Genomic DNA, 19,644 nt, shown 5'->3' on the forward strand with positions numbered 1-19,644 from the left:
GAAAACTCTATTTTTTTTAGATAAGTTTCTTCGTGATGAAAGAACATACAGATTGAACTGATATTTTCATTTTTGTGTAATTTGGATCAAAATAGTTCATTTTTCTTTGTGTAAAATGCATATAATTTATTACATTTATAGACGGTAATGGGCAGAGTCACATAATGATTAAAAAGTGATCCAATTAAGATGTTGTGTGAAAATATATTTTCTAAATGAATGTTCAGTGCAATAAAAACTTACATGAAGTTAATTTTTATTAACTTCTAAGCCATACATTTGTAAGCATTGTTAAGGAACTTAGGACATTGACGTATGTTAGATTTCTAAATTCAGATAGTTTTGTAGACGAGCAGGAATTAGAAGTGAAAATATTCCATCTGGGAGCATATTGTTGGTTAATAGTTGATTCCTGATGGTTAGTCTGCAAAGATGTAATAGTTCACATGGATCTTTGTATCTTGTTGAAGGAATGTAATCAAACCAATTTGAAATAATTGGACGTCTTCCTAAACTCAGCTGTGTCTGAAGAAAAGCAAAATATTTTACTTTTGTAATGTTTTGTAATTTGGATTGGTCCAAATTATTAACACTTGTTTTTAAATTTAGAAAATAGACCATAAATTTATAAAACCCTTATAACTTTTTTCCAAAGCATTTTTACTTGAGGCAAGTATTTTATTCCCATTTTTTTTCACAAGGATAAACTTTAAATAATCTATATGTCTAAGGACACAAGGCAAAATTTTTTTACAACTATGAATCCGATCAAGTTTTTAATTTTAGTTGGATTGTACTTATATTTTATCAACTTCTTCCTGAAGAGTGGTTATGGTCAATTTTGCTATATAGAATTATCTGGGAGACTGTAAAAAATACCAGTGCTCAGGTCCTACTCCACAATTTCTGATTCAACTAGTCTGGGGTTGGACACAGACAATGAAGTCCTAAAAGTTTCCAAGGTGATATCAACTATTGTAGAGTAATGCTTCCTACACAAGAAAGTCTGACAGGAGGCCTGTCCAAATGAAAAGATGTCTTTTAAAGGTTTAGAAAGGCATCTTTTATAATATTTAATATTAGGGGTCAAATGTTAATAGATTGACTTAGGAGGAAAAAACATTGCTGTATTACAGAAATATTCTCCACTAAAACATATACTCCACAGGCTACATGATACTATTGTTTATCTATTACATATATAATGCATTCATTATTCAATTATTTAACTATTAAAGAATATATGCTTAGCATTGTGATATGTGCTTGGGATAATTGCTAGTGTAGGTAAAACAGACACAGCCTCTGTGCTTACAAGACTCCTGGTGTAGAGGTAGAAATACCTAAACATATATTTACAATAAAATATATGTGCTGCGATAGGGAAAACTAGTGAGAAGTGTGGAAATGCAGAACAGAGGCATTTAAAGTGTTCTTTAAGCAGTTTTAATGCTATTCTTTATCTTCTTGCTCAATGCTATTTTACTTTATTAAACTGCAATTGATTGGAACCCAGCTATACATTTTTCGCCACTTAGGCAGATGATTTTGGTAAACTCACTCTATCCTAGTGCTTTTCTACTAGGGTTGTATCTCAGGAATAGCATTCATGGAACTGGTTGAGAATTGATATGTTCTGTAACAATTATGCAGAATTAATACTGGACCAAGGACAAGCAAGTTTCTGAAAATGCAAAAAAAAAATTGTTTTAAAAATGGGCTGCCAAAATAATTTGATAAATTTGCTTTGCTTACAGTTGACTCAGGCATTCATATTCACTGCTGAGGCATTAAAGAAAAAAAATAGTAGAGTTATATCTCTTACGAGTTTATTTCTGATGTCACACCATTAAAGATTAGGGGAACTACTGGATTCCTTGTTGATTTTATTGGTTTAAATTTATAGGGGTAGCTTTCTCTCTATTAAACGGACTTATTTCTTGCTACTAGTGGGCATAATTCAATTTGATGCTGACACTTGCAGTTCATTTTGACAGGGTACCCTATATGCTGTTAATTGTTTTCTCTAAATTTGATTTATTCCAGAAACCTTATTATTAAGAAGGTCTCCACATTTCTGAGGGATAGATATTTTCACTTGAACAAGTATTTTAAGCCTTTATTTATATTTTTATAATACTTGATGTTGCTTTGAGAACTTGAATGGAAGAAATCTGTTTTTTTACATATGATTGTACTTGTGGGGAGAAATGTAACCCTTATTTTGAAATATTCTGTTGGAAAGGAGGTCTGTTAAATTTTTTTATTTAGTTTTTAAAGGACAGAGACATCTTAAACAGTTTTAAAAATATAATTAGGATATTATATATATCTACTTAATACTAAAATGAACTATACATACAACTTAATTTTCTTTCATATTTCTAAAAACGTAAGAAGTAAAGGACTGTTTGAGATTTTCCCTATTATTTTTATTAATATATACTCAATGATCTGTCACTGGACATATTCTGTAAATTAAAAATTAACTGTATTCTTTCCTTTACAGTTTAATCTTAAGATTCACTAATATTTGAGCCCTTTTTTTAAAAAAGTAGTTTTCTTACCTTTATTTCTTTGACTGAAATGACAGAAAGCACTCTGGAACATAGTACCAAACATGTTTTGGCATCTTCATGGATGTCAGCCAATTCACGATCAACCATTACTCTTACTCTTGAAGGGTAGAGTACTATCGTTAAGACAATGTTGATAGGGTTTTTTTCTCTTTCTAAGATTCCATATTGCAGTAGTATTTTGAAGATATTAGACTGTCTTGTCTGAGCTACATAAAAGAGAGGTGTGATGCCACTTAATGGACTTGGACAGTATACTGGTGTGAAAGTTCTGTGAATTAAACAAAAAAAACTCATTGGATATAGAATTAAGAAATATGACAAACACTTTATCTTGCTAGTAATGGGAAAATAATAGTATTATCTTAAGTGTTAAATGTCTTAAATGTAACTTTATATGTTTCTTTTTTTTTTTTTTTTTTTTTCGAGATAGAGTTTCCCTCTTGTTGCTCAGGCTGGAGTGCAATGGCATGATCTCCGCTCATCTCAACCTCTGCCTCCTGGGTTCAAGCGATTCTCCTGCCTCAGCCTCTTGAGTAGCTGGGATTACAGGCATATGCAACCATGCCCAGCTCATTTTGTATTTTTAGTAGAGACAGTGTTTCTTCATGTCAGTCAGTCTGGTCTCAAACTCCCAACCTCAGGTGATCTGCCTGCCTCAGCCTCCCAAAGTGCTGGGATTACAGGCGTGAGCCCCTGTCCCCAACCTATATATTTCTTAAAAGGAGTTTTCCACTCTGTGAATCTAGACCAAACTGAAGGTTAAAAGAAAACTCCTACCAAACACTTAAACCCCATTTATGTTGTAAAAATAAACAAAACCAATTTATAATATATGTAAAGTGTTTACTTTTAGTCATAGCAATTCTAGTTGAGAAATTTATACAGCTTAGGACAGTATTACAAAACTGATGTAGCTCTGGAAAAAATAAAATGGAAAAGAAGGACAGAACTTTTTGATTTAACTTTATTAATAGAAAGAATTATGTGATCATTTGCATATCTTTTTGTTTTTGTTCTTCTTGATCATGTACCAGACATGAGCTTGAATTGAGTTTGGAGATTAGGAAAGGAATAAATACAACTATCTTAATTCTACATTTTTCACTCTAATAAAATTAGAGTTGGTTGGGCTTAGGAAATGTAAATTATAATGAGAACCATATCAGGTCCCTCAAGGGCAGAATTTTTCTTCTTGAGTAAAATTTTGAGTCTGCTCTGAAATCTTGTTTTCCCTAGAGTGTCACATGATGGCTAGACTTAAAAATTTCTCTTCCCTTATGATGGAAATGAAAACTTCATTTTTTAAAATGGTATATACTTCTTGCAGTTGTTTGATTTAATAGACTTTTATGCTGTTATTTTGGTCAGAGTAAATATTACTGTGGTGTCGTTGACCACAGGGGATTTTATGTTAGCAAGCCATAATTTTGCCAAGTAATATGGTTTTTAGGCTAATGAAAGGGAAACTTTATTAATGATTTTTGTCTGTAGAATTCTCTTGACTGGCCTAATAAAATACTGCAGGGCAGTACACGAAGCATAAATACTGGTTTTAGGCAACTACTCAGAGCAAGGAAAGTCTTATGCAAAAAGGGGAACTTTAAGACTACATATATAGTACTTAGGTAAAATGGGAGGCAGCATGGTATAATGGTATAAACAGTAGAGACAAGTGTTCTAGGTTCCAAGGTTTGACTCTGAATTGGCTGTGTGATTGTTGGGCAAGTTGGCCTCTTTACATCCGTTTCCACAAGCATTTATGTACTCATTTGCTCATTCCTTCATTACCTAATTTATTTAACACTTGCTTGCCTAGAGTGTACTAAGGAGTAGATACACAGAGATGAAAGATATAGTTCTTGACTATTACCATCTAGTAAGGAAAACACAAGAAATTGTATTAATACAATACAAGGTGATAATCACAATGATAGAAGCATGCTCAGGTTATATAGAAGCACTGAGGAGGGGTACTTAACTCTATCTGAAATAGTCATTTCCTATAGGTTATCCAGAAACTAAGATTTGAAAGATTAGTAGGTGTTTTCCAATAAAAAGATTTGAAGGAATGTTTTAGGCACAAACATAAACCAGCATTGGAGGATTGCTATACCAGAACTAGCTATAGAAGATAAATGTTTTGTAATAGATGAGCTTTTTTCAAGTTGTTTTTGAAGAATCTGACAAAACTAAGAAAAAAGAGTTTTTCTGGTGGAAGTCCTAGAGCCCTTACCCCTACTAGTTCCTCATTCAGGTCTCCAAAAAGTGTAGTTGGAAAGTCACTGGACCAACTAGTTTATCCCCAAAGCTTCACCAAACTCTGAAATGCCAGGATTTTGTAATTTAAAAAATAGTGATGTGTAGTGCAAAGTAACATTTTAGAAATCAAGATGCAGGTTTTTGTCATAACTCCGTCACTGGCACTATACATACATATACATATGTATACACACATATGCACACACATATAGAAAGAGAGAGAGGATATTTCTGTGTGTACGTATGTATAAATGTGGATATGTATTATTTCCTCTCTCTCTCGTGGAATCATCTCCAGACCAATAATGTCCTGGGCATCTCATCTTTTTTACAAATACTTCCAACACATGGAGAACTTCTAAACTACGTATCTTTCTATATTATCTATCATTGGTAAGCAGTTTCCCAAACTGCTACTGCATCCAGGTCTTTCCCATTTCTTTGCTTTGTATATGTTCTTCTCCTCCGCCTTTTTTTTTTTTTTCCAATTCTGCGATAAGTCTAACTCATCTTTATGAGACCTTGTCTAATAAACTCTTTTGTGAAGTCTTCTTTGATTACCCAGATGTATCTCACACTCCTCAGGGCACTTTGTACCTAACTACATTAAATTTGATCTTTTGGAAAACTTATTTAACACCTCTAAACTTTCATTTTCTCATCTTCAAAATAAATGGATAAGCAGAACAATTTACAAAATTGTAAGCTTCTGAAAGACAATAATTTCATCTTAGTTGACTACTACATATTTAAGTGCCTAGAACAATGCTTGGCCCATATTAGGCACTCAAATATTTGTTCATTGAACTTTTTTTACTGAAAATTTTGACTATATATGTGATAGTAAAAAATTCCTTGAATTTATCCTGTAGCTTTCAGACCTAACAAGATTTTTGTTGATGTGTAATCACTTAAACTTTTCAAAGGCAATTTAATGTATTTGTCTTGCTTGTTCTTAAGAAAATATTTGACTTAAGAACCTTATAAGTATGGGAATTCTGGAGACTCAGAGGCAAAATATACCATAAGTGGTCATTATTAAGATTTTGAGATATTAGTTGATTCTAAGATATTAAGATTGACATTACCTTTAGAAGACACTGAATGAATACTGAAAAATGTTGAAAACATGACTAAAACTCAAATAGGTTTAAAATGAGATTTAAAAGTCTAATCTGTACCCAAACGACATATGATTAATCCTCATGTTTAAAGAGTATATTACTGTAAACCAGAATTTGCTTAATCTGTACTGACAGTTAATTATAGCAGTACTTATATGGATGAAGTGCAGCAAGCAAAGCAAGAATTAGTTTTTAAATGTGAGGTTAATGAACTGAACCTTTGGTATCTGAAAACCTGTCATAATGCTTATGAAATGGGGCATAATATTTCCATATAGACATGCAGAGAATGATTCCGTTTTTAGCTATAATTATTTCTAATTTTTTCCCTTCTCATTCTCCTTCAATTTCTAACTGAAAAATTTGATAGGTGCTTCTCCAGAATAATTTTATGTGTGTGATATTTCACACAGTTGTCTTTCTTAAAACTATGTTTTCCTTTTACTCAGTTGGGCTAGTCTCTCCAAGTTACTCATTTATCTCTTTGGCTATTTCTCCTCAACTATCTTTCACTGGCTCCTCTTCCTCTGCCCTCGACATCTAAGTAAATATGCATGGCCTTTAGACCAATTTTATTTGACTATTCCCAGGCAATTTTATTTATGATCATAACTTCAGTCCCTGTCCATTTATTTATTTCAACAAATATTGAATGCATACTATATGCCAGGAACTGTTTTAGGTGCTTGGGATATATCCGGAAACAAAATGAAGATCCCTACTCTCTTGCTTATATTACAGTGATGATTAACAACAATATAGCATGAACATAGTAAACAAGCACATTTTATGTTAGAAGGTGATGAGTGCTTGGAAAAAAGAATAAGTCGAGCAGAATAAGAAATATGGATATGCTGTGGGCGGGTACAGTCAGGGCATCTTTAAATATTAAATAAGATGATGGAAGAGTACATCTTTGAAAAGTGGCATTTGAACAAAGACCAGAAGGAGGCGAGGAAGTTAAGCATTTGGATATTTCAGGGCCCTATGGCGGGAGAGTGTGCCTGGAGTGATGAAGGAAGAATAAGGGAACCAGTGTGGCTGAAAGAGGGCAGAGATAATGGGATGCCACGTTATTTAGAGCCTTAAGGATCACTGTAAGAACCTCACCTTTTACTCTAAACCAAAATGACAAGTCATTGGAGGTTTTGAATAGAAGGGTAATGTGATCTGCCCTTTGTTGAGAATTTGTTAAAGAAGGAAGGAAATCACTTAGCTTGGAACATAGTAGTGGAGACAGCCAGATGCTTTATATTATTTGCAGGTAGAACCAACAGATATCCTAACATAGATGTGAGATGTAAGAGAAGATTAAGGATGGCACTGTATATCTAGCCATGTACTGCACATCTCTACCTCGATATCCATTAGGCAGTGCAAACTCATGTGTCCAAAACTGATTTTATAGGTTTTTAAAAAATATTTTACCTTGATAAGTTTGTGGTATGACCATTTTGGTGGGCTGAATAATGGCCCCTCAGTATGGCAAATAGGATTTTGCAGATATGATGAAGATCTTGAGGTGGGAGATTAACTAGGTGTGCCCAATGTAATTGCAAGAGTCCTTATAAGTACAGAGAACGCTGGAAGGAGAGTCAATGAATAAGATTATGACATTACAGTGTTAGCTTTGAAGATGAAGAGGCCATCAGTCAAGGAATGTAGATGGCCTCTGAAAGCTGGCAAAGGCAAGGAAACAGATTCTTCCCTAAAACCTCCATAAGGGACCAGGCCTACTAACAATTTGATTTAGCTCTATAAGACTTATTTTGGACTTTTGAACTCTGGAACTATAAGAACTAAACTATAAATTTGTGTTGTTTTAAGACACTAAGCTTGTGGCAATTTGTTGCAGCAGCAACAGGAAACTAATACAACTTTCAACCACTCTCAAAATTTAGAAATTTGAAGTTTAACTGTTTCTTCTCTTAGATCTTCCAATTCTGATCACTTACCGTGTCTTGTTATTCTATCTAAAAATCTCTCTCCTTTCTCCCACTGCTACTGTTTTAGTTTAAGTTCTCATTATAATTTACCTGAACAGTTGTAGTATCAAAGGGCGACCAGAAGTTGGGAGGGATGTTGGCCGAGCAGAATTAGTTCTCCCCTCAAAACTATTATAAATACACATGCAAACTAAGTACACACACTTTGCATGTTATGCAAATTCAGCCTCAGTGATCTTCTCTAACCATTTCGTTTTAAAAAAATTAGATCACTTTCCCCCAACACTTCCTGCATAGAACATTATACTTGGAGTGCTTGAGTATTCTACTAACTGGTTTCCCGGCCATAGCTGCAGCCTATTTTCCCAAAATCCAGTCTTCAAATGGGGCTGATGCATCTTTTTAATTCCACAAGTTGACTTTCACTGGCCAGGCATTATTCATGGTGTAAATTTCATCTTCCTCAGTCAGGCCTACAAAATCCTTCCTTCTTTCAATTCCAGTCTTCATTTCTCTTACTACCTGATTCCTATCTCACTCTCTAGCTATTACTAAACTGCTTTTAGTCATAGGATACAACAATATTGTTTGTATCTCCCTTAGTTTCAGTCATCCTCCTTCTATATAGACTATGTGTCTTGTAGAGAAAGAAATAAAAAACTCTTTGCTATCTTTTAAAAATCGGTTTAAGACATCATCTATTCTATTGAGCCTTCTCAGATACCTACTCCTCCCTAATGGTGTTAACAATTTCCTTCTCTGCTCTCTCTACCTGTACATGCTTCTATTTTTGTACCTAGAGTGTGTTTATAATTGCTGTTTACATTTATGCCTCACTTACTAGTATATGAGCTCTCTAAAATCAGAAAATATGTCTACTTTGTTTTTGTATCCCCAATAAATAACATAGTGTCTGGCACTTAGAAAATGCTTAATATTTATTATTGTTATTTGAATGGAATGATATCTTCTCCCTTTAGCCACCTACAATCTGTCACACTGTGGCATTTAGATGATTTTTGCAGGTTTGTGGTGAAAATGAACAAACTTAAGTTTCTTTCCCTTGTTAATTCTATCTCCTCTCCTCCAGGGAGATATAATAGGGAAATTATCAAATTAGAGTGTCAACAGGGAGGATGACCAAAGAATGATGTTGTCGAAGTAAAGAACAACAGATAATAGGAAATATGGGGTATTCATTATGAGGACATAATAGGTGTATTCAAATATTTGAGAAGTTTTCGTGTAGAAAAGTTAGCAGACTGATCTTTATAGCTACAGGGGCAGGGTTGGAGAAATGCAAGACTTCAGTGCAGTACAGGAAAGAAGAATCAAATAAAACTGTTTCAAAATTCACTCACTCAACAAAATCCTGATTGAGCAGTTGCTATGTATCTGACATAGTTCTACACACTCTATCCGCGAGGATAGATCGTGAGCAAACCAATGAAAAAAGGAACAACAGTAGGTAAACAGGTCAGTGATCAGCAGGTGCAGAACATTAAAGTAAAATAATATAATGACTGAGTGGCTTCTTTAGATTGTGTGAGTAGGAAAGGCCTCTTTGAGAAGATGATATTTATACTGTGACCTAGCTGATGAGGAGGAAGACCCAAGTGAATAGATTTTCGGACAGAGGGAGTGTATTATGAGGCCTTATGGCAGGAATGAACTTGAAGATGTTCAAGAAACAGAAAGGTTTGTGTGGCTGGAATATAGTGTTCAAAAGGGAGAGTAATATGAGATTGGGTTTCGGAGAAATACAGAGTGATCTTTCATATAGGGTTTTTTAAAAAGGGGGTATTGTTTGAATTCTATACCCCTTGTATAAAATCATTGTAGTGGAAAAACTGGAGGATTTTAACTATGGTTGATATGAGCCATTTTGTGTTTTTAAAAGGTCACTCAGGCTTCTGAGTCAATAACAGATTACAGGAGTTGACAGGGAAGAGTGGAAGCTGGATGACTCTTTAAAAGTCTATTCCAGTTTTCTATGCAAGAGGTGATGGTGGGTTCACCTAGATTTGAAATGGAAGAGATGAAAGGAGACGAAAAGAAATAGAAATGATTGGGATATATTTTGGAGATAAAAGGACTTACTGATGTGTTGAAGCAAAGGAAAGAATCAAGAATAAATCCTAGATTTCTGCCTTGAGCCACATGGTAGAGAAACAGGTACTGTTAATCGGGGGTTGGGGGGAATTCTGGGGAAGGAAAAGGTTGGCAGAAAGGGGGGTGCATTAGATCAGTATTCTGCTTTGTTTCTATTCAGTTTGAGATGCCATGTGGCAATGTCAATTAATTAAATATAGAAGGAGTTCAGAGCTCAGAGGCAAAGTCAACACTGGGGATAAAGATTTGAGAGTCATTGGCATATACATCATATTTAAAGTCATGTGACTACATATATTATATATATTCAAATAGTTATATATACAACTACTTATATAGTTATATAACTATTATGACTAGTTATATTTATATATTTATATAACTAGTTATATTTATATTAGTTTTAATTATATATATAACATATATAACTATGTATAACATGTATATATATGTATGTATAACTATATATATAACTATATATATATAACTATATATATAACACTAGGAAAAACAAGGACCCCAAGGCAAAGGAATGGTTTACCTCAGGAAGTAGTTAACTCACGACTACTAGAATTGTTTAAGAAGAGACCAGTGAGCATCAACCAGTGATGCCCTACAGAGGGTTGCTGTCCAGGGTAAAGGTCTGCTAATGAATTCTTAGGCTGCATCCAAATTTAAAATTCTATGATTTTGAAAAGTTCAAATCATGTCGCAATCCATAGAATTGGCCTGTAATGGATTTTACATTTATGCAAATGATGTTGCGATCCATAGAATTGGCCTGTAATGGGTTTTACACGGATACAATGGATGCATCTAAGTTGAAATTTATTAATTTTAAACCTGTCTTAAGACAGTTGTTAATAGCACTCTATCATGCTCCACTGTGTTTCGCTGTTTCATTTTCCTTACAGCTTTCTCCTCTCTGCTTCCATTTTTAATTTTAAAAAATTTATTCTCTCTCCCTCTGTTTGACTCAATTTTTCTTTCCCATGGGCCTTCCAGGGCTATAGACAGGCACTTTTTAGCCCAGCTAGTGACAGTTAGCTTTAGAAGATTTGCTGATTTCTGCTGTAATTACAAATATAATCGTTACTTAAAACACAAAGTACTGTGTGGTAGTTTTGTTTATTGTTGTTTCCAAACCACAGCTATCAGTTCATGTACTTTAGTAATCATTAAGTAATGAAATCTAGTGGTTCTCCAGTACCATAGGATACACAATCAGGGAAAAACTCTACTTTAGGCAGAACCTAAATTGGTTTAGTCTTTAACTGATCTTGTCAATTTTGTTTTTCATTGCATACATGCATTTATCATTGCACCTAGTACAGAGCTGCATACATAATAATATGATTAATAAATATTTTGCTGAATGAATGAACACATGAATGTTTTATTCAGATGAATATCTAAAACCAAAGAATAAATTAAAGTTAGTGCAAACTAGGTAACTTTAAAATCTATATTACAGGCGCCACAAAGAGGATACACTGGAGATTTTATTTTCATAAGATCCTCAGTAGTACGCATTAGGTAGATTGACATGTGAAGACAATAAAAATTTGGTTCTATTATCGATAGCATCAGGTACTTGACCTTCATTGTGCTCAAATTTGGAGAATTTGGAGTCCAATTTATCAACGTTTAACACACAAATAGGGAACTATTGTGTTTAATAAGTATTACTATGTGAATATTTGTGCATATTCCCGATTGTACTTTGAAAGTCAGCTTATAAACATATACAAATATAAAACCTCAGGATTCTCAGAAATAGATCATAGTATTACACAATATAGTGTCTCTGTTTAGTTAGAGAAACATGTTGTTTAGCCCTAACATGTAAGCTGTGTAGAGCAGAATCACTAATGATTTATTGGTACATAATAATTTACATATAAATTAAAATGCAATACATAATGAAGGAGTGAAGGAGTGAACAACTGGTCAAACAATTAGGTGAGAATTCCTTACTTCACATATAGCCACTATACATGTTAATTTTAGAAAAAAGAAGCACTCTACTCTCCTAAAGATAAATTTTCTTGTTCTATAGTGAAAACGTATGAGATTATTACCTCCATATCAGTGCCAGGTTACAACTTCTGTCTTGAACATAGTCTTTTGTCTTCTTGAGAAGTAATTCCACAAAGTCAGGATTACCTTTTCTGGCAAAAACCCAGTACAGAATTGTATTCACACATATTTCAGTAAAGTCGAGGTTAAAACTTACTTCAAAACGGTATCCTGATTTTTCCACAAATGCAATGTAATCTGTGAGTAGTGCGTCAAAACCATCCAAATCCACATATCTCAGAATTTTGGCCAGTGATCTGTAAATCCTTGGTTCATAACAGTGATATCCCCACTGACCCAAAAATTGTAGGGAGGGTCTTTTAACAATTTTGTCAAGGAGATTGCAGAATATATTGCTCCTTGGACAAGAAGTCTTACGACATAATTTAGTAGATTTACTCATTGTTACTTATAGCAGCAGTATAGAAATAAAATCAGAGGTAAGCATACTGTAATCTTCCAGTTACATATTTTGATAATGTGGTAGGCTTTACTCCACAAACAGAAGTGCCCTTTAAACTGTAACCAGAAAAAATAAATATTACCACAAAGTACTGGATGACATCACAATAGGTGGAGATTCCTCCACAATAGGTAGAGGTCACCAGCATAAGTCAGAGGGGATATTATATGTAACTGGTAACATTTGAAAGAGACATATTGGACAGAAATGGCAAACGTGAAAGCTAAGATACAATATATTTAATTTTCTAAGAATTCAGTTGAGGGTAGTCTGCATTGTTTCTCAAGTTCTGCATGTTTCTTCAGTAGACTACATAATAGTAATAAACAGATTGATTATCCTTTGTAGGCTATTATGTAAGCAGACAACGATTGCTAGAGTGAATAAATTCAAGTGTTGTTCTCATGTTCTGCATGAATACTGTATGCTCTCGCTTAATCCTCACCAGTTATTTCCCCTATCTTATAGTTGAGGAAATTGAGGCTTACACAGATAATTTTTTTGTTGTTTTTTGTTTTTTGAGACAGGGTCTCACCCTGTCACCCAGGCTGGAGTGCAGTGGTATGATCATGGCTCACTGCGGCCTTGACCTCCTGGGCTCAAGCTTTCTCTCACCTCAGCTTCCCAAACAACTGGGACTACAGGCATGCACCGCCATGCCCAGCTAATTTTTGTATTTTTTGTAGAAACAGAGTTATGCCATGTTGGCCAGGCTGGTCTTGAATTCCCGAGCCTGTTATCCCCCTGCCTCAGCCTCCCAAAGTGCTAGGATTACAGACTTGAGGCACTGTGCCTAACTAAGGCTTACATAGGTTAAGTAACTTGCCAATATATTCATTCCCAAAGAGAAAGAATGTCATGCAATATTAACCAAAATTTAAAAACTTTGTTTTAGATTTTTGTTGTTGTTGTTGAGACGGTGTCTCACTCTATTGCCTCAGCTGGAGTGCAATGGTGTGATCTCGGCTTACTACAACCTTTGTCTCTCGGGTTCAAGCAATTCTCCTGCCTCAGCCTCCGGAGCAGCTTGGATTACAGGTGCGCACCACCACACCCAGATAATTTTTGTATTTTAGTAGAGACAGGGTTTCACCATGTTGGCCAGGCTGGCCTTGAACTCCTGACCTCGTGATCCGCCTGCCTTGGCCTCTCAAAGTGTTGGGATTAGAGACGTGAGCCACTGCATCAGGTCTTTTTTTGAATTTTAAATTTTACAGAAATTGTTCCCTATAAACCAGGCAGAATGTATACAATTCAGGCATTAAAGGTACGTCAAGTTTGATATGGTGTCCTTGCCCCACTACAATAAAGGGGAAAGATGTTATGGTTGTTTTTATCATTATTCTGTAGTTAATGTTTCAGCCACCTTTTTATACCATTCACAGAGTGATCAGTCTTAACAACCTTGGGTGTATGTATTAGCGTTTTTAAAGGTAATTAAATATATTATTTTTCCTTTTGCATGTTTTTCTTTAAATAGTGAATAATGTCTCTTTAGTAAGAAAAAATTATGCCTTTAGATTTACTATAATATGCGTCTACTAATATTGCATTTTATTTTGTAAACTCTAAACTGTCTTTTCCCAGCTGGACAACCTAATTAAACTAACTACATATTGTCATCTTTCTAAAAACCAAGTTTCGTTGTTTTCTTTCACTTTTTCTGTTTTTTTTTTTTTAATTAAACTGTTTTACTGATTTTTAATACAATACATAAAACTTATAAAAAGTTGAAACATTATAGAGCCAGCAACAATTCCTCCCCGAGATAATCATGCTAGCAGTTTTGTGTATAGCCTTTCAAATGTTTTTGCTTATGTGTGTATAAAATTTTGTCTTTTTTAAAAAAAGAATACAGATACCTAATCTGAAAAAAATTTGTCATTCTTATACAAATAGGATAACATTACACATGTCTTGCTCTATGAGTTACTTTTTATTTCTATAACAATGTAGTATTATTACCTTTGTATTACCATATATGGTCATACATGCTAACTCTGTGTCCTACTTGTTACATATCAGGTACTGTTTTAAGTGCTTTATATATTAACTCCTTTAATTTTTACTTCACAGATAAGGAAGCTGAGATGTACAGCTTAAGTGTCTTTCCTAAGATCATTTGTCTAGTAAGTGATAAAGCTGGAATTTGAACCCAAAGAAAATAGGGCTAGAGACTCTCTCTATTCTCCCCTGGTTCTCCAAAGTGAGCTACCTTTCCATTTTTATGGCTAGTTTATGAAGTGCAGTCATGAAACAAGAGCTCTACAATTGTATGTCAAAAAGCAGAAGATAGATAGTAGGTTAATCCTGCTTTTGGAGAAAAAGTATTCAGAATATACATTAAGGTAATATTAATGTAAATCTGTGGATATGAAAACTTGAGTGATTTTTTTCTGTTTTTTCTTTATACTTTCTTGATAATTTGAATATCAGTGTGTTTTTTTTTAAATTACAAGAAACAAGTCATGCTCACTTTGAAAATAATAACTATAACATAGTAAGTCAAAGCTGTTACTGCATTAGTTCTTTAAAATTCTTAAAAAGTTGGCCGGGCACAGTGGCTCACGCCTGCAATCCTAGCATTTTGGGAGGCTAAGACAGGCAGATCACTTGAGGTCAAGAGTTTGAGAACAGCCTGGCTAACATGATGAAACCCTGTCTCTATTAAAAATACAAAAAAATTAGCTGGCTGTGGTGGTGTGCACCTGTAATCCCAGCTACTTGGGAGGCTGAGGCAGGAGAATGACTTGAACCTGGGATGCGGAGGTTGCAGTGAGCCAAGATCGTGCCATTGCATGCCAGCCCAGGTGACAGAGTGAGTGAGACTCTGCCTCAAAAAAAATATATATTTTTAAAGTTATTTTCACTGCTAATATAAACATCAAAAATATATACAGTAGACAACCTACTAATTAATAACACTAGCTAACATGTACTGAGTTCTTGAGTACTTACATTGTACTAGGTGGGTGCTTTATATGCTTTTTTCTCATTTAATCATCATAATTTGTTTTATTTTACCCATTTTATGGTTGAGGAATCTGAAGTTTCGATTGGTTAAGCCACTTGCCCAAGGTTATGCAGCTAGTGAGTGGCAGTGATGTGAACCAAAGTTGTATCCACAGTTCATGTTCTTTGCATTCAGCTGCCTTCAAACTTTGGTATAGCTATAACATCTATACTAGAGTATATCTTATACATTTCATATTTCTAGAAAGCCCTCAGTAAAATAATTAGAAGTCTAATGGCACTGAAATATATTCCATGCTTTAATAAATGTCCTGACTTAAAGAAAGAAAAATGTTACATACATATTTCATACATTATATGCTAATGATTGAGAAAGAATGAGTTTCAACTAAATATCTTACCTGGGCTTCTCAGTACTTAAGATTGCATAACCTAAACATAGATTGAATGTTGGCCTTTATGTGTTGTAAGTAGGCCAAAAGCTATATAGGTCCCAAATGCTGCCTGAAATTTCTACTCACTTATTCTTTTATGTTAGGGCATTTCAGACCTAGTTGTTATACTTGAAATCATTATTACTAACTAATGCTTGAAGTAATTTGTTTTGATTGTATTCCTAAGCCTATAACCTGGCTCGGTGCAGCTACATTTTGTTAATAAGAGGGAAGCATATCAGGAAAATCTGAGTGCATTGATTTACAAATTAGGAAAGCATAAAAGGTGTAGCACAACAGCACTAGACAACTGAAGTAGTCACCTACCTAAGGAGAGATGCCAAGGACAAAGTTGACCAGCTAAGCACTTTCTCCAGAAATGGGATTTATAGGTAAGTCATAGATGAGTGACAGGTTTGTATAGTCTCAGCAAACTACAAAACAAATGTCAGTTAAGAATGACTTTGATGGATTCAGTAGTACAGTTGTTACATAATTATATAAAATTAAGCTTGTAGAAGTTCTATTCTATCTACTCTATAAAGTTTACACAGGTTGAGCATCCCTAATCTGAAAATCCAAAATCCAAAATGCTCCAAGATTTGAAACTTTTGTGGCTCTGATATGACATCAAAAGTGGAAAATTCCACACCTGACATGTTTGCTTTCTGATGATTCAATGTACACAAACTTCGTTTCATGCATAAAATTATTTTAATATTGTATAAATTTAACTTAGGCTATATATATAAAATGTATATGGAACATAAATGAATTTCATGTTTAAACTTGGATCTCATTCCCAAGATATCTCATTATGTATATGTATGTAAAAATTCCAAAATTTGAAACAAATTCAAAATCTGAAACACTCTGATCACAAGCATTTTGGATTGGGATACTCAGCTTGTATTAGCCCTTTTACCAGGCTTGGCCATTCTCAATACCATTCATGTCTAATATTGATTCATGTATTTAAAAGAAAATACAAAGCAAAAATATATTTGAGAGAAGAGGAATTTCCTGATTTTTGAAGTATGGGTAGGATCAGTGTGAATTTCCAAAGGCAGAGTATCCATGTCCATGTACATATTATATGATGCCTTGAATATATTTTAATACCTCAATGTCAGCTTTACAAAATATCTTAAGATACATGGCAACCTGGATTTTTACTGTTCTATTCATGAATTGAGACAACCCTCAGGAAACACTTAGACTCATAATTTTGGTTCCCTCAGAACTTTGGCTTGCACAGAGCTACAATGGGTAGACTTGTCTCCACCTCACAGTATCTACTCAAATTTGTAACACAATCTTTAAACTTAATTTTAACTCAATTTTTGAGTTAGAGTGTTTTAAGACATAGCCTTGGCCAACTTTTATGTGAGTTTTCCTTGGGACTATGTCTACCCCTCAGGTTAGTCAGTTGTGGCTAAAAAAGGCAGAAACCAGAAAATATCTCGTATTACAGTTAAATTTTAAAAATAAACACACAGGTGACTCATATTGAGCATATTGGAAATATGATTACTTGCAGAAAATCGTAAGAACATATGTGAAATTTTGACCCTTTAAAAACAAAATCAAAGGTCTAATCTTTTTAATTTATACTTAAAAGTCTCACCATGCTAGATATCCTAGGATTATGAATTCCTAAAAGCTATTAACAGATTCTTTTATTGTTTGTCACTCTTCTATTGAGCTATGCAAATTTCTTTGAGATAAACACATTTAAGGTAGAAAATACCATCAGAAGTACATTAAAATCCAGACTTCACTTTATGTGTAGAAATCATGTGGTATTTTACCCAAGTAAGAATGGAAGGTTCTTACCTTCTCTCTTCCTCAGGAGAATGTCACCTCTGCCACTTAGGTGTCATTTTTCCGCTTATCTTGCATTGTGGTCAAAGAAACAAATAAAATCTCCCCTCTTCCAAACTTTTAAGTGTAAGCAAATATCTAGGACTTTTTCATTTTGCATGACAAAAACTGTATGCTCATTGATTAGAAACTTCCCATTCCTCCCTCCCCAGCCCCTGGAAATCATCATTTTACTTTCTGTTTTGTTGAGTTTGACTACTTTAGCTACCTCCCATAAGTGGAATCATGCAGTATTTCTTCTTCTCTGGCTTATGTCACTTAGCATAATGTCCTTAAGGTTCATTTATGTTGTGGCATATGGCAGGATTTACTTCTTTTTTAAGGCTGAGTAATATTCTGTTGTATATATGTGGCACATTTTCTTTATCCATTCATCTGTAGGTGGATATTTAGGCTGTTTCTACCTCTTGACTATTGTAGATAATGCTGCCACAAACATGGGAGTGGAAATATCTCATTGAGAACCTCTTTTCAATTCTTTTATATAAATATCCAGAAGTAGAACTGCTGCTGGATCATATGGTACTACTCTTTTTAATTTTTTGAATCAATCATTTAAAATCAATGATTTTAAGTGTTAAAATTACCCCTCTATTTGAATAATCATTTTACTATCCTGTTCTATTTTAATATGTGAATCTTCAGTTTGAGCAGTACATCATATAGATAGAGATTTAGAATCTATTCAGTCAAAGGAAGCTTGTGATATAAATTTTAATTCTTTCATCAGTCATCTCCCCCAGCCCTCCTTACTGTTTTCTATGATGGCTGCACAATTTTATATTTCTACCAATAGTGCACAAAGGCTCCAGTTTCTTTATATCCTCAGCAATGTTTGTTGTTCTCTGTTTGTTTTTTGTGTTTTGTTTTGTTTTTTTAAATAATGGCCCATCATAACAGGTATGAGGTGATAGCTCATTGTGGTTTTGAGCCTCTTAACTGGTTTCTGGATATCTAACAAAGATGAAGCACATAACATAGTAATCAGTATTTTAGGGAATTCAAGCATAAAATTATTAGAATCTAACACTCAACCAGTGGTCAATTGACAGCTGACATTTGAGAGACAGAAAAATCTAAGGGACAAAATAATTACGCATTCTATAGCTTATCCTAACATTTCTGCACTCTTAGATTATCACAAATTAGTTTCCAGATATTTTGTTAAGCCACTGTCGTGTGGCTCCTTTTAATAATGGACACTACCTAGTATAATAAATTTTTAAATGAGATATAATTTACATGCTATAAAATTCACTCTTTTAAAGTGTAATGAGCAAAGTTTTTAACCAGAGTTTTATTGAAAAAGCTCCAAATTTTTTTGTTTTCTTTTGAGATACAGTCTCGCTCTGTCACCCAGGCTGGAGTGCAGTGGCATGACCTTGGCTCACTGCAACCTTCGCCTCCCGGGTTCAAGAGATTCTCCTGTCTCAGCCTTCCGAGTAGCTGAGACTACAGGTGTGTGCCACCATGCCCAGTGAATTTTTGCACCATGTTGGCCAGACTGGTCTCCAACTGCTGACCTCAGGTGATCCACCTACCTCGGCTGAGATTACAAGTGTGAGCCATTGCGCCCAGCCCAAATTCTCCAGACTTTTAAATTAATGTGTCTTCTATAATTTGATTCCCTTCCATCTCCTAGAAAAAAAGGATTTGATATTTATTAATAATTCAATGAAGGCATTTCTGTAATAAGCTTAGACAACATTACCCAAGTACATATTTTTGCAATAAAACTGAGTAACTTGAAAATATTGGCAGTTGTCAAGAATTACTTTGGGACTCAGAACA

At 34.2% G+C, this 19,644-nt stretch overlaps 1 protein-coding gene across 1 annotated transcript; it reads right to left on the reverse strand.

The window, feature by feature from the left end:
• Nucleotides 1-239: 239 nt before the first annotated feature.
• ASB17 (ankyrin repeat and SOCS box containing 17) lies at nt 240-12,642 on the reverse strand. The gene is made up of 3 exons (XM_011977872.1): nt 12,102-12,642; nt 2,568-2,847; nt 240-525 (listed from the first exon to the last, which is right to left on the reverse strand). The coding sequence occupies exons 1-3, from the start codon at nt 12,500-12,502 to the stop codon at nt 319-321; spliced, it is 888 nt and encodes a 295-aa protein (XP_011833262.1). The 5' UTR covers nt 12,503-12,642; the 3' UTR covers nt 240-318.
• Nucleotides 12,643-19,644: the final 7,002 nt, after the last annotated feature.

This window comes from Mandrillus leucophaeus, unplaced genomic scaffold (assembly GCF_000951045.1).
Source record: "Mandrillus leucophaeus isolate KB7577 unplaced genomic scaffold, Mleu.le_1.0 Scaffold103, whole genome shotgun sequence".
In the NCBI taxonomy this organism is placed as follows: Eukaryota; Metazoa; Chordata; class Mammalia; order Primates; family Cercopithecidae; genus Mandrillus; species Mandrillus leucophaeus.